At 45.4% G+C, this 15,554-nt stretch overlaps 1 protein-coding gene across 6 annotated transcripts in view; it reads right to left on the bottom strand.

Annotated features, from left to right (window-relative positions):
* WNT6 (Wnt family member 6) overlaps nt 1-15,554 on the bottom strand; it is a 155,169-nt gene that overhangs the window by 31,374 nt on the left and 108,241 nt on the right. For 4 of the 6 annotated variants that reach the window (XM_068245987.1, XM_068245989.1, XM_068245988.1 and 1 more), the window contains one exon: nt 4,725-4,945. In XM_068245987.1, the coding sequence (XP_068102088.1) occupies nt 4,725-4,945 (221 nt within the window). Of the gene's footprint in view, nt 1-4,724; nt 4,946-15,275; nt 15,352-15,554 lie in introns of those variants that run through there. The other 2 variants (XM_068245990.1, XM_068245991.1) reach the window with 2 other exon arrangements.

Raw genomic sequence — 15,554 nt, 5'->3', positions numbered from 1 at the left:
CTAAATTGTCACCCCTACTTTGCACAGTTCTATATGTACAGGTCTAGCAAAATGTCCACAATCTAAGATCAGGGTGGTCTGTTCTAAAATAAGTTCCTCAGAAGCCTTTAAGCACTGGATTTCACCTTTTTAGGTTGCTCTTAATTCCTCCAAGTTCAAAAGTCAATCATTTAAAGATGAAGTAAGTTTACGCGATAGACAACCGTAAATCCTAGATGAGTGTTTCTGATGTGTAAATGGTGGCTAAATGCCACTTAGAGCCTTTAGACAGTCCCGGGGAGCCACGATAAATAGCTGCCAGGGAATGCTGGGATGTGGTGTGGGACAGGGGAAAAGATGGAAGCCACAGGAGTGGAGCGGCGCACCAGTAGCACGTCCTCGGGGGAGCACAGTAAATCACGCGGCAGACAAGAAAACATTCTTTGACTTTATTAAACCCACACATTGTCTCGGAGCATTCGTAATTACTTCATTACAACACGGGGGGAACATGTCTAAGCAGTAAAGCTGAGGACTTATGTAAAATGGAGCAATAATCTGATTCCTGCCTGCAGGGGAGAGAGAGACAGGCTGGTTAAAATAACTTCGGCCCCTTCAACGACAAACTCAAGAACATCTCAAATGTCCCAGAGATGAGCTGAGGGTTTTGTTTACCGTGGACTGGGCAGAACACTCGAGCAAACAGATGGTGCCGAGTACCAGAGATGATCGTGTGTAGCTGAACTCATGGAGAAGCATGTGATCAGGTGATAGATTTGAAAGACTCTGATTGGCTGTCTTCACTTCCTACCTTATCCCACAAAGGAAAAAGAAGGGAAACATGATCATTAGAGCCATTACTGGCCTTTTTGGTGCTCGAGGCAAGACAACCACCATCCTCACCTTTAAAGGGATCCTGAAGTGAGAGAAATATGCACCAGTTCCACCTTGGTAGCATTCGATTGGTTCATTTTCAAGCTGCATACATTTCCTTTGAAAATTTGCCTAACCCTGTATGAACTTGGACTGATTTGCATCTCTCTGAGCATCCCTAAAGGTGGCCATACACTGGTCGATTTGCCATCAGATTCGACCTAAAGATAGATCCCTCTCTGATTGAATCTGATCAGAGAGGGATCGTATGGCCACCTTTACTGCAAACAGATTGTGAATCGATTTCAGCCTGAAACCGATCACAATCTGTGGAGCTGCCGCTGCTGCCGCCCCCCCCCCCTCCTGCATACATTACCTGCTCCGCTGGCGCGAGTCCCCTGGTCCACCGCTGTCTTCTCTGCCTGGTCCCAGCATCTTCTCCGCATCGGCTCCCGGTTGGCATCCGCGTATAATTTTCTGTCACTCCAGTGACAGCGGAAGTTCAAATAGAGCGCCCTCTATTTGTACTTCCGCTGTCACTGCAGTGACACAGGAAGTTATACCGGATGCCGGGATGCGGAAGCTGATGCGGAGAAGATGCCGGGACCAGGCGGAGAAGCCAGCGGTGGACCAGGGGACTCGCGCCGGCGGAGCAGGTAATGTATACCCGCTGTATTGCGTCGGTCGTCGGCCATTCGAACGCATTCCCGACCTGCTGGCGACCGAGAAAAATCTTCCGCATGGATGGATCGACGGGAACGATGGATTTCGGACGGAAATCCATCGTTCTGTCAGCGGTGTGCACGGCTATTTCACGGCCGTTTCGAATCACTGTGATCGAAACGGCCGTATTTCGGCGGGAAAATCGTTAGGTGTATGGGCCCCTTAAGGACGGTAGCTCAGCAAAGCAGAGTATTATACCTGCTACAGTCAGGGCTGGTTCTAGACTTTTTTCCGCCTGAAGCAATACACTGCAATACACTAATGCACAAACATGTTAAAGTGTAACTGTCGGGCATAAAATAAAAAATCAATTCTTTATTTTTATCTGGTAAACAAGTAATACGGATGCTAACCAGGCAATCCAAAAGTTAAAATCTCCATTACTTTTTTTGTTTATAAATGATCATTCCCCAGTTTGCCTGACTCTTATTTGGTACGTTGCCGCAAAAAGGAAAAAGGAAGTTGCAGGGCATGCTGGGTTGTCCTTTTTTTTTTTTTTGCTTCTTCATTTTCCCTCAGACTTAACTAATGTACAGAAGCAGAAGCAAAAAAGGACAACCCAGCATGCCCTGCAACTTCCTTTGTGCGGCAACGTACCAAATAAGAGTCAGGTAAACTGGGGAATGATCAATTATAAACAAGAAAAGTAATAGAGATTTTAACTTTTGAATTGCCTGATTAGCATCCTTATTACTTGTTTGCCACATAAAAATAAAGAATTGATTTTTGATTTTATGTCCGACAGTTACACTTAAATAATATTTGGAGCTAGTCTAGTTGAGATGACCCACCAGGACACCTCATAGAGCAACGTCTGCGACCTGTTAGTGGGAATTTGGTCGTGACCACTAATTTGTAAGAAATGGGGAACCCAGCGGGAAGCACTATCTATGCCACCAAAGGAATAGTTTTAACAATGTTGCGGAAGCTGAGGCGGCAGCTGGAGCCAAAGCTGTGCCCGAAGCCAAAGGCCACAGGCGAGATTCCTGGTGTGCAATTTTAGCGTTATTTAATGAAGCCATAGACCCTGAACAAGCATGCAGCATATCAGGTACTGCTGGCATTATTGTCAGATCTGTCACATGCTTGTTTCTGGTGTGATTCAGACGCTATTGCAGCCGAATAGATCAGCAGGGCTGCTGGGTAACTGGTATTCTTTAGCAGGACATAAATATGGCAGCTTCCATATTGTATTCACTTAAAGAGACACTGAAGCAGAAAAAAAATGATGATATTATGATTTGTATGTGTAGTACAGCTAAGAAATAAAACATTAAGATCAGATACATCAGTGTAATTGTTTCCAGTACAGGAAGAGTTGAGAAACTCCAGTTGTTATCTCTATGCAAACAAGCCATTAAGCTCTCCGACTAAGGGTACATACAGACATACGATAACGATCGTTCGTTCTGAACGACGAACGATGTTAGAGGAGGTATCGGCCGATGATCGTTTGAAGAAAGGCTACTTTGAACATCGTTCGTGTACGAAAGATCTTGGAACGAGCGTTGCGTGCGCAACATGATGTATAAACTGATTTCAAACACAAGTGTCAAAAAGAACTGTTTGAGCATGTGCAAAGCTTTGAGAACGAACGATCAACAACCGATCGTTGTACAGACATTACTTTTTGAACGATGGTGGTTGGAAAAGATCTGGCAGAATGGATCGTTCTTTACCAACGACATATCTCGTTGGTCGGTCGTTTTAATGATCGTTCGTGCACTTTTTACGAACGATCGTCGGGCAATGCCGTCGGTAACGATCGTTTTAAACGACTTTAGTCGCATGTCTGTACGCACCCTAAGTTAGTCATGGAGAGGGCTGTTATCTGACTTTCATTATCTCAACTGTAAGATAACTATCTACTTTTCCTCTGCTAGAGGAGAGGTCATTACTTCACAGACTGCTCTGAAAGACTCATTTTGAATGCTGAGTGTTGTGTAATCTGCACATATTATAGAATGATGCAATGTTAGAAAAAACACTATATACCTGAAAATAAAAGTATGAGAATATTTTCTTTGCTGCTAATCTTCTAGTAATTATTCATAGTACACAACCAATTCACTATATCATATATTTTTTTTCGCTTCAGTGTCTCTTTAAGTCGTCCTTTAAGGCCTTGTTCACATTGTAAATCACCAGCGTTATCGCAAGTGCTGAGTGATTTATTGAGCAATTTTGAAAGCGCTTTTCTAAACTCTTTCAGAGCGATTTTCGCTTAGAAAAACACTTTTTTATAAGCACTTTTGTCTAGTGTTTTTTTTTTTTTTTTACCACTTACTGAAAAAGTTTGATCACGTCAGTCAGGAAGTGGACTCTTTGCCCCAGAAATAAATAAATACAATATATTTATTCATTAAAAGCACTTGGGAAAACGCTTTTTCAATTGCTTAGCGATTTCCCTATCCCAATGCCGATTTCCCTATAGCAATGCCTGAAGCCGATCGGGAAACTGCACTTTTTGTGGGATCGTGGCAGGTACGTATAGCCAGCGGCGATCAGCGGGCATGGGGGGGGGACTGGAGCAACTTTGTACATACGCTTAGCTAGCAAAATTTTCTAGCTAAAGCGTTTGAAAAAAAATGTTTTGACAAAAAAAACTCCCAGCGGACGCAGCCTGAGAAACTGCGTACTGCCAAGGGGGTTAATGATCACTCCTCCAGGGGAAGTTGTCAGACCAGCAGACAGCACTGTACTACATCCGTGCTTAAACTGAAACACGGCAACAGAGAGCCAGGAGGTCATCAGATCTCTCCAGGGGAGGAGAGGAGGAGGGGGAATCTGTAACATAAGTGCACCTACGGTTTTTACCAGTTAGATTTTGGCAGTGTTTGGCGCATACCTATAAATATGAGTCACCAGGTGGCGGCCCCGTGTGGATGGCTCCGCTCCAGCAGAGATCTTGTGTCATCACCCGCTGTTCCATCTCTTAATTACGATAATCATATAAACAGAGAACACCAAGCGCTTCAGAAACGGTGTGAATTATTCTCGCCCGGGGCTCCCCTGAACTCCTTTATAAATATTGCTGAGTTATGTCTTTGTGCCGTTAATTAGCACCGTGAACCTGCAGCCCGGCTCTGCTCCTAATCCCCCTGGCTGACACCTCTGGGTGGGCGGAGAGGACACCCGCCGCTGCTTACCTTGCTGCAGGATCTTTCCAAAGTACTTGTTCTGACTGGTGCAGTTCCACCGCCGTGACCTGAACTGGTACTGACACTCCCGCACCCCCATCTTGGCGCCCTTGGCCACCTCGTGGACGATCTCCGGCTCCGTCTGGCACAGTTCGGCCTGCTTGCCGGCCAGTCGCTTGGTTTTACGGCATATGCTGTTGGGGTCCATCACCAAGGGGCTTCCAACTGCCCTGCCAAATCCGTAAAGTAAAGAGAAAAAAATGAGTCGTGTTGCACGTAACTGAATATACAGGACATAGCTGTAGGCTAAAGAAAGAACTGTTTTCAAAATAACATAATGAATAAAATTGCTTATTTTGTTTTTACAATATTAATTTATAAATTATTGAAACAGTGTGTTTGGCCATTGTAAAATCTTTCCTCACCCTGAATTACTTTCTGAAATTGATCACAGGCAATAACATCTTTAGTACTAGCAGTTGATCTCAGCGGAATGCTCATTTACTGAGAGTTCTAAAGCCAGTTGATAAGATCTCTGGTCCCCCAGAATGCTCAGGGGGTTACCGCAAGACACCCACGTAAACAGGGACGCATATTTTTCATTGACTGCGTGCGACGCAATGTGTGGATAACGTGCAAAGCCGATTTCATGATCCTTGGCGTTGCCCACTTCAGTGAACCTAGCCTTAGTGTGGTAATGTGTGTGTTAAAGTGGTATTATACTCAAATTTCATCTATGGTCTAAAGCAGGCACAGGCAAACTTGGCCCTCCAGCTGTTAAGGAACTACAAGTCCCACAATGCATTTGCCTTTATGAGTCATGACTGTGGCTGTAAGACTCCTGCAGTGCATTGTGGGACTTGTAGTTCCTTAACAGCTGGAGGGCCAAGTTTGCCCATGCCTGGTCAAAAGCATTAAACACAGAATAACATTAACAGCTAAAACCATCTGACTGTTTTTCAAGGTACTGAAAGGGTTAAAGCTCAAGTTTTTTTTTACCTCATTTAGCTGCTAACTGATAAGCTTACCTGTCAGGGCTCTTTCACATTAGGGCATATTTTCTGCGTTTCAACGCAAAGGATAAAGTTTGCGTTACCCAAGGTGAAATGAAAGTCCATAGACTTTCATTTTAGCTTTCACATATAACGCAGCCTTTTTGTGCGTTGCGTTCCACTGCACCCAGGCGCAGTTTTTTGGCCAACGCTAGCTTTATGCGTTACAATGTTAGTCAATGTAAAACGCACACTATGTGCGTTTTTAATCCGTTAACGCAGGCAATCAGTCCCAGAATGCAACAGAGGAACAATGTAGAAAGTTGACAACTAAAAGAAAAAAAAATTACCTGCGTTTTTCTATGTGCAGTAACGCATTGAAAACGGATTAAAAACGCACACTCACTGCAGTGCAACGCATATCAAAACGCAGTAAAAGGCATACAACAAAACGTATGCTTTGAGCGTTCTCCAACGCAAGCTCTGATGTGAAAGAGCCCTCAGCATTATCAGATTGTATTGTAAAGCTGGCCATACACTGGCCCGATTTACCGCCGTTTCGACAGCAGATTCGATCACTGGGATCGAATCTGCTGCCAATCGTTCGCGCTACACACCGAATTTCGATTCATTTCGTCCGATCCCGTCGATCGCCCGCAGGTAAAGAGCGCATCGCTAGCGGCGTTCGAGTGCCCGACGACGACGCAATAGAGCCGCATACATTACCTGCTCCGCCGGCGCGACTGCCCCCGCTCGTCTCTGCTCTGGTCTCCGGCATGCCTTCACTTATTCCTGCCCGGCAGGAAGTTTAAACAATAGAGGGCGCTCTACTGTTTAAACTTCCTGCCGGGCAGGAAGAAGTGAAGCATGCCGGACCTGGAGACCAGAGCGGAGACGGAGAAGAAGAGCGGAGAGAGACCCGGGAGTCGCGCCGGCGGAGCAGGTAATGTATGCGGGCGGGGGGAGCGGCGGCAGCAGCACCACCACCACAACAGATTGTGATTGGTTTCAGGCTGAAATCGGTTCACAATTTGTTTGCAGTAAAGGCAGCCATACGATCCCTCTCTGATCAGATTCGATCAGATAGGGATCTGTCTGTTGGTCGAATCTGATGGCAAATCGACCAGTGTATGGCCACCTTAAGGCCTTGTTCACATTGTGTTCGGCTCGGGTGTCCGTCCACGTTGGACTTTTGAGGCGACTTTCTTTCCGATTCCCGGCGCTTGGGTGGGCGATCCGTTTTTGTGCTTAGCGTTTTTTCCCGAGCGGTTTTGTAATTCACTCTTTGACGCAAGTCAGGAAGTGAAATCTTTGGCCCAGAAAACAATAAATACAAACAAAACAAACAAACACAGAACATTTATATCGCGCTTTTCTCCTGGCGGACTCAAATCGCCAGAGCTGCAGCCACTAGGACGCGCTCTATAGGCAGTAGCAGTGTTAGGGAGACTTGCCCAAGATCTCCTACTGAATAGGTGCTGGCTTACTGAACAGGCAGAGCCGAGATTCGAACCCAGATCTCCTGTGTCAGAGGCAGAGCCCTTAACCATTACACTATCCAGTCACTACTACAATGTATTTATTCTTAAAAACGCGACCGCAATCGCTACACAAAGCGATTTTGTGAGCGTTTTGCGTTTCTCCTATACTTTCCATTGAGGCGGAATCGCCCCAAAAATGCTCCACACAGCGCTTTACCGAACGGACAGCGCACGACCTGCGCTGATATGAACCTTTTCAGAGACATTCATTGCACAAGCGTTGGCTGGGCAAAAAAAACCAAAAACGCCTGCAGTGTAAACGAGCCCTAAGGGCGCTTTTAGGTTTTTTCTAAAAGTGCTTGTGCAATGATTCCCTATGAGAACGTTCACATCTGAGCGGTTCAATTCCGATCCGCTCACCAAATCGTTGCCTGCACCATTTTTGGGGCAATTTGCCTATAATGGAAGGTATAGGGAAATCTTAAATCGTATAGTGATTTCCCCAGCGCTTTCATGAATAAATGCATTGTATTTATTATTTCCCTGGTCAAAGAGTTCACTTCCTGACTGACGCCAGGAAGTGAAAAAACAAATCGCTGTACTAAAGTGCTTAGAAACGCGCTTTACCAAAAAAAAAAATCACTAATGCGCAGGTAAGCGCCGGAAGGCACTAAAAAAAGATTGTGCACAAAATCGCAAAACTCTGGCGTCAGCGATTGCGATTTATGATGTGAACAAGGCCTGAAAGGGCTCATACCTCAGAAGATTATTGGCAGATTTGACAAAGAGACAGATTTATTTCTAATCGAATCTGATTCGAGATAAATTTGTCTCTTCATCGTTGCTGCTCATATACTGCAGACCGATTCCCGTCCGATTTCAGCATGACATCTTCAAGGGAGCGGCTGAGCCCGCCCCGATTGCATCCGCTGCGGTACACAAGCTAGCGATCAGTTCATGCAAAAGACCCAAGAAATGCTTTTATAGTCCATTTACTTCCTCCTTCTTCACAATTGCGCTGTTCCCTCAACAACTTAAAGGGAACCTTAACTGAGAAGGATATGGATGTTTCCTGTTAAACAATACTAGTTGCCTGGCAGTCCTGCTGATCTCTTTGGCTGCAGTAGTGGCTGAATCACACACCTGAAACAAGCATGCAGCTAATCCAGTCTGTCTTCAGTCAGAGCACCTGATCTGCATGCTTGTTCAGGGGCTGTGGCTAAAAGTATTAGAGGCAGAGGATCAGCAGGAGAGTCAGGTAACTGGTATTATTTTAAAAGGAAAAATCCATATCTTTCTCAGTTTAGGTTCCCTTTAAGTAAAGGGGATATGGAGACTGCAATAGTTGTTTCCTGTTAAACAATACCAGTTGCCTGGCAGTCCTGATCTATTCGGCTGCAGCAGTGTCTGAATAACACCAGAAACCAGCATGTAGATAATCTTGTCAGATCTGACAATAATGTCAGAAACACCTGATCTGCTGCATGCTTGTTCAGGGGCTACGGCTAAAAGGATTAGAGGCAGAGGATCAGCCAGACAGCCAGGCAACTGGTATTGTTTAAAAGGAAAAAAAATATTTCAGCCTCCATATTCCTCTCGCTATAGTTGTTCTTTAAAGAGACACTTAAGCCAGAAAAAAAAAATGAGTTTTACTCACCTGGGGCTTCTACCAGCCCCCTGCAGCAGTCCTGTGCCCTCGCAGCCACTCACTAATCCTCTGGTCCCCCGCTGCCAGCTAGTTTCATTTTTGCCGACAGTCCCGGCAGGACTGGCCACGCGTAGCTTTTTCCGCATTCCCGACTGTAATTAGCGCTACTGCGGGCCGCAACGCGTACAAAAATACATGTTGCCGCATTACGTACGCATAGATATGCGGCAACGCGTATTTTTGTACACATTGCGGTCCGCAATAGCGCTAATTAGTCAGGAATGCGGAAAAAGCTACGCGTGGCCAGTCCTGATGGGCCGAGCCTGTCGGCAAAAACGAAACTAGCTGGCAGCGGGGGACCAGAGGATTAGTGAGTGGCTGCGAGGGCACAAGACTGCTGCAGGGGGCTGGTAGAAGCCCCAGGTGAGTAAAACTCATTTTTTTTTTCTGGCTTAAGGTTCACTTTAAGAAATATCTGACAATCTCATACACACCTTGTGGAAAGGACGATTGTCATCAGGAAAAATCCACCAGAATGAATTTGACAGATTGAGAGACTTATCTTTTGAGGTCATTACAGAACATTTTCTTAAAGAGAACCTGAACTGAAAATAAAAAGTCAAAATGACCATACACAGGTCATACTTACCTTCTATGTAGTCTTCTACTCAATCTCTTTCTCCTCTCCTGCCTCCCATTTGCAGCTCTTGAGCGCTTTGAGTCCGATAGGAGAAAAGCGCTATACAAATGTCCGGATTATTATTATTATTATTTGTCCTCTGGGATCAATGGATTTCTTTGTCCTCCATTTTAAAAATGGCCATTACCCCATAACAGCTTCCTGGTCAGCACACGGTTAAACTGTAATATCACCCACTTGAGCCATAGGGAAACATGGACATTACCTTGCACATTCAGTTGTAACTGACATCTGATGATATATAACTGACAGCAACTGGTATATTTCAGTTCCGACAAAATATTGTCAGAATTGGAAGGAATCACTGTAAGAAGAAAATGGTGAGCTTCTGAGAGGAACTGATGGTGAAGTTAGTATGTAATATTCATTTGCAGCTACATCATGTATTTATTTTAAATAATTTTCCTCGCTTCAGGTTCCCTTTAAGGATTACCTGCCGATCCAATGTTGATGGTTTGTTTGTAAAGATTTTTATCTCACGTGTGTGGTTAGCACACTCACCTTGCAGCGCTGGGTCCCTGGTTGGAATCCCATCCAGGGCACTATCTGCACAGAGAATGTATGTTCTCCCTGTCTCTGCGTGGGTTTCCTCCGGGTACTCCGGTTTCTTCCCACATCCCGAAAACATACAGGTAAGTTAATTGGCTTCCCTGAAAATTGGCCCTAGGCTACAATACGTACAGTACACGATACATACATAGACATATGACTGTGGTAGGGATTAGACTGTGAGCCCCTCTGAGGGACAATTAGTGGCAATATTCTCTGTACAGCGGAAGATGTTGGCGCTATATAAATACTAAATAATAATAAATCAGGCCCATTGAATTGCATTTTCCCAGTGCGATCGGCAGGGTTTTTTTTCGTTTTATTGAATTGTCTTGGAATGTTCTTTTCAGTGTTTTACTATCGTGTGCGCTGCCAAGGGACCTTGTATCTCTGCGGCTAGCGGAACAGCGCCCCCCGCTGACTCTTCACTCCTCGCCCCGACACCCCGCCTTGCCTCTCCTCTGTGAGGGGAGGGAAACACAACAAAGCAGACAGTGCTCTGTATTATTTGGGAGCCGAATAATAATATTACAGCGATAGATCAACACAAAGTCATATTTTCCCTGTCCCGCCGCTCCGGCCATTGTCTTCCTCATGTGACCACATCGCATCTGAATTATGTCACAGCAGCGGTTTTGTTGAACGCGGGGTTTTGGCAGACGGTTATTTCCTGATGCTCCCTCCAAATTTTTCTTGTTTGAAGAGCTCATCTCTAAAAAGCCAACAACCAAATAAAAGTGTTGTCTTTCGGCGTCTTAGGCCCGGTTCACAGAGATAAAAAAAGGTCCGTTCACAGATCGGAAGGGAATGGATGGGAACGGATCCAATGTTAACCTATGGATCCGTTCACAACCGTCTGTTCAAACGTATCCATTCCCCTCGATCTGCTGAATGGACCGCAAGTTTCCCGCTGCACCAGTTTTTTCGGACCGCTGAGAAAACAAATGCCTCAAAATGACCTGTGAATAGGATGTTGGATGTTGGGCCCCTTAACGCACCTAGGCTGCAAAAAAGTGTCACACATGTGGTATCGCCGTGCTCAGGAGAAGTAGTATAATGTGTTTTGGGGTGTATTTTTACACATACCCATGCTGGGTGGGAGAAATCTCTCTGTAGATTGGACAATTGTGTGTAAAAAACAAAAAATCAAAAAATTGTCATTTACAGAGATATTTCTCCCACCCAGCATGGGTATGTGTAAAAATACACCACAAAACACTTAATACTACTTCTCCTGAGCACAGCGGTACCACATGTGTGGCACTTTTTTGCACCCTAAGTGCGCTAAGGGGCCCAAAGTCCAATGAGTACCTTTAGGATTTCACAGGTCATTTTGCGACATTTGGTTTCAAGACTACTCCTCACGGTTTAGGGCCCCTAAAATGCCAGGGCAGTATAGGAACCCCACAAATGACCCCATTTTAGAAAGAAGACACCCAAAGGTATTCCATTAGGAGTATGGTGAGTTCATAGAAGATTTTAGTTAGCGGAAAATGCCGCTAACTAAAATCTTTTTTTAATAAATAAAATCTTCTATGAACTCACCTTACTCCTAACGGAATACCTTGGGGTGTCTTCTTTCTAAAATGGGGTCACTTGTGGGGTTCCTATACTGCCCTGGCATTTTAGGGGCCCTAAACCGTGAGGAGTAGTCTAGTAGTCTGCTGAGCCCAGCAGAACAGAAACGGAAGCTGAAGTGCTCCATTGGGGGGCAATGAGAAAACTGAACCTTTCTTTACACCAGTGAAGAAACAAACTGTTCTAAATAGAAAAATACACTTTGGGAGTCTGGAGGGGATGTGGGGAAACGGAACAGAAGCAGCGGAACGGAAATAGAGTGAAAATGGATCTGATCGACCGGTGATCAGATCCATTTTTACGGGTCTATTTGCCACTTCAACGCAAGTGTGAACCAGGCCAAGTAAACCTGAGTAGAAGGGGTCAAAAGGATTTTCACTAAGGGCCCATTTCCACTTGTGCAAATCTGCATGCAGATTCGCATAACCAATACAAATGGATGGGCCTGCTTCCACTTGTCAGAAATCCTGTGCGGTTTTGTGTGCAGGAAAAATCAGAATTCGCACACCGCAAGGCAAGGCAGTGTGTGATTCGCATACAATGTATTTAATAGGAAGTTTGCATGCGTTTTTGTATGCGAATTTTACCGCTAATTCGCGGGCGTTTTCGCATAAAATCAATGTAAAAGCACACAGGCACTGACATGGTTAAATTCGCATACTTACATATGCAAAAACGCCGGCAAATTTGCGGTAAAATTCGCATCCGCGTGCAAAATAGTTTTTGCATTTTCCACGACTAATTCGCACCACACAAGTGGAAACAGGCCCTTACTTTAGGCTTCTTCTAGCCCCCTGTAGTCCTTCTGCTCCCTCCGTGTCTTTCCGATCCCCTCCATTGTGCTGTTGTGAAGTCAGCGATCCGGCTGGGTTTCAAATGCAGACTACTGCGCATGTGCAATCCCTGCAAAGCACCCTGCCTGACTGCACTCCCATCTCATAGCCAGGAGTGATCTGGGCACGTGCAGTTATATCCTCGATGGGCTGCACAGCGCTCATGGGAGTGTGTTGGGGTGGTGTGCAAGGAGCGCGAATGAGCAGTTGCCTGCAACTCAGCTGAGTTGTGGACTTTACAGGGCTGAAAGTGGCACATTGGAGGAGGCCGAGTGAGCATTGGGGCAGCAGACTGACTACAGGTAAGTGTAAATCCTTTTGGCCTATTCATCTCCGGTACACTTAGAGAATCTGTAAAGCAAAACATACAGTCAATGAAAAGTATGCTTCACTGTCACTGGATCCATGCAGCTTTTTTTTTTTTGTCCTGGTTTCTGATAGCTATAGGAACAGCCATTATACCCACTCCTCTGCCCTTATCTTTCAAGAAAAACAGGGGGGGGCACTGCCGCGGGGAGCAGGGACCGTGCCAACCCCCATTGATCTCCCCAGGCTCTTTTAGCCAGGTGCTCCACCCGGCTAGTTATGGTAAGCACTCGGCTGTCATCGACTCACCTCCTCCTATGCTGTAAGCAGAGTTGTGCAGGGAAGCACCGGCCCTGCGTTCTATCATCTCACCCCACCCGACTACTTTTTCTTGCCACCCGGCTACTTTTTCATGTCTCCCGGCTGGAAAGATATTCTGGGGAGAACACTGCACCCCCTGCCAAAATGTGGGACTACCATGGTAAACTGGCTACGGCGTCTAGTAGACGCCCACAACTCACCTCAGCCTTCCGGCAGTCAGGGCTGGGCTACGGGAAAATGGCGTCCGAAGCCCTGCACTTGAGACTATTTATGTCTCTAGTACAGGGCTTCGGGCTCCATCTTCCCGTAGCCCTGCTCTCTGCCTGTCAGCGCGGGACTTTTGCCTGGCTGCAGGCAGATCATCGGTGAACTGCGCCCCGGGAGAGGAGACTTCAGCCAGGTGAGTAAATGCTTTTTTTTACAGGTTACATTACGCTGTGTTACGATTATTTTCTGGTGAAACATTGTTGCGTTATGATTATTGTCTGGGGAAACATTGCTGCATTAAGATTATTGTCCGTTGAAACATTGCTGCAGTATGATTATTTTCTGGTGAAACATTGTTGCAATATGATTATTTCTGGTGAAACATTGTTGCAATATGATTATTTCTGGTGAAACATTGCTGCATTACGATTATTTTCTAGTGAAATATTGTTGCATTACAATTATCTTCTGGTGAAACATTGCTGCATTACGATTATTTTCTGGTGTAACGCTGCTCACATTGCGATTATTTTCTGGTGAAACATTGCTGCATCACGATTATTGTCTGGTGAAACATTGCTGCATTATGATTATTTTCTTATGAAACATTGTTGCGTTACGATTATCTTCTGGTAAAACATTGCTGCATTACAATTATTTTCTGGTGTAACGCTGCTCACATTGCGATTATTTTCTGGTGAAACATTGCTGCATCACGATTATTGTCTGGTGAAACATTGCTGCATTATGATTATTTTCTTGTGAAACATTGTTGCGTTACGATTATCTTCTGGTAAAACATTGCTGCATTACAATTATTTTCTGGTGAAACATTGCTGCATTACGATTATTTTCTGGTGAAACATTGCTACATTACGATTATCTTCTGGTGAAACATTGCTCCATTACAATTATTTTCTAGTGAAACATTGCTGCATTACGAGAATGGGTTTTCTTTTCAGTAATGAGCCACATTGTTAGCATGCATTTTGAATGTGCTATCGAGGCGCCCTGGGGGCTAAAAATTATGCGGTCGTATGCATATCATGCAGTGTTTTACCGTACCTCATCCCCTTATACCGCAACGCTTCCATTGCACTGTGCAAGTCGCATAGGTTGTAAATTGCAGTGCGGTAAGCGAAGCGTCCGTACCAACGAACCACTGTGAACGTGGCCTAACGGTTGACAGGACAGCGATAAAAGCGTGGCAGATGTACTAACCCGTCTCCCTTCTGTACAGAATAGAAATAAGAGTCCAGTATTATTGGGAAGTACCGTCAGAGGGCTAAGCTACAGTTCTGGAGCGCGCTGATGACACACGCAGACTCTCTTCACCTCTCAGTCACTTCTTTAAACGTTTCCGCCAGAGGGAGTTCATTTTTTTTCTGTGGCGTGCTCTGCCCCCCTCCTCCTCCTCCTTTTGATGTTCGTGTTTTTTACTCTTTGTGTCACCTTTCTCCAGAAAAATGCATACAAATTGTCTGCTGCCCGGGGCTGCCTCTGATGCTGATGGAACGCGACAGATGAGCAGGTAGCAGACAGCAGAGACGTTACAGAGACATCGCCAGCTGCTGTGCCGTTCACAGGTAACTCTACAGCTGCCGGAGAGGGGTGATCAGAGATGGACCATGAGAAGCAAATATAATGCAAATTATACGCAGCGTGGGACTGGGACAATCAAAACAGGCAGGGAGTGCATTTGATTGGACCAGTTCCACCTGAATACAATTTGCCTTCTTTTAGGCCTCTTTTCCACGGACTGTTGAGCTGTGTGCTCAGCAAGCAGTTACCAGGCAGCAGTGAGCAGTCGTGAGAGTTTGAGAAGCATTTCACTGCCTATCAACTGTCCATGGAAAAGAGGCCTTAAACTTGCATGCAAGGTTGTAATTATTTGTATCTCCCTGACCATCTCTATTGGAGATATTTGGAGGCCTCCAATGCTTACCTTAGGTGTCTTTTCCATGAACAGTTGATAGGCAGTGAAATGCCTCTCAAACCCTCACAACTGCTCACTGCTGCCTGATAACTGCTGCCTGGCAACTGCTTACTGCTGCCTGGCAACTGCTTACTGCTGCCTGGCAACTGCTTACTGCTGCCTGGCAACTGCTTGCTGAGCACACAGTTCAACTGCCCGTGGAAAAGAAGCCTGTGTGCTCAGCAAGCAGTTACCAGGCAGCAGTGAGCAGTCATGAGAGTTTGAGAAGCATTTCACTGCCTATCAACA

The sequence above is a fragment of the Hyperolius riggenbachi genome, chromosome 7, assembly GCF_040937935.1.
Source record: "Hyperolius riggenbachi isolate aHypRig1 chromosome 7, aHypRig1.pri, whole genome shotgun sequence".
Classification (NCBI taxonomy): Eukaryota; Metazoa; Chordata; class Amphibia; order Anura; family Hyperoliidae; genus Hyperolius; species Hyperolius riggenbachi.
This window is presented reverse-complemented; position numbering and strand designations above follow the sequence as displayed.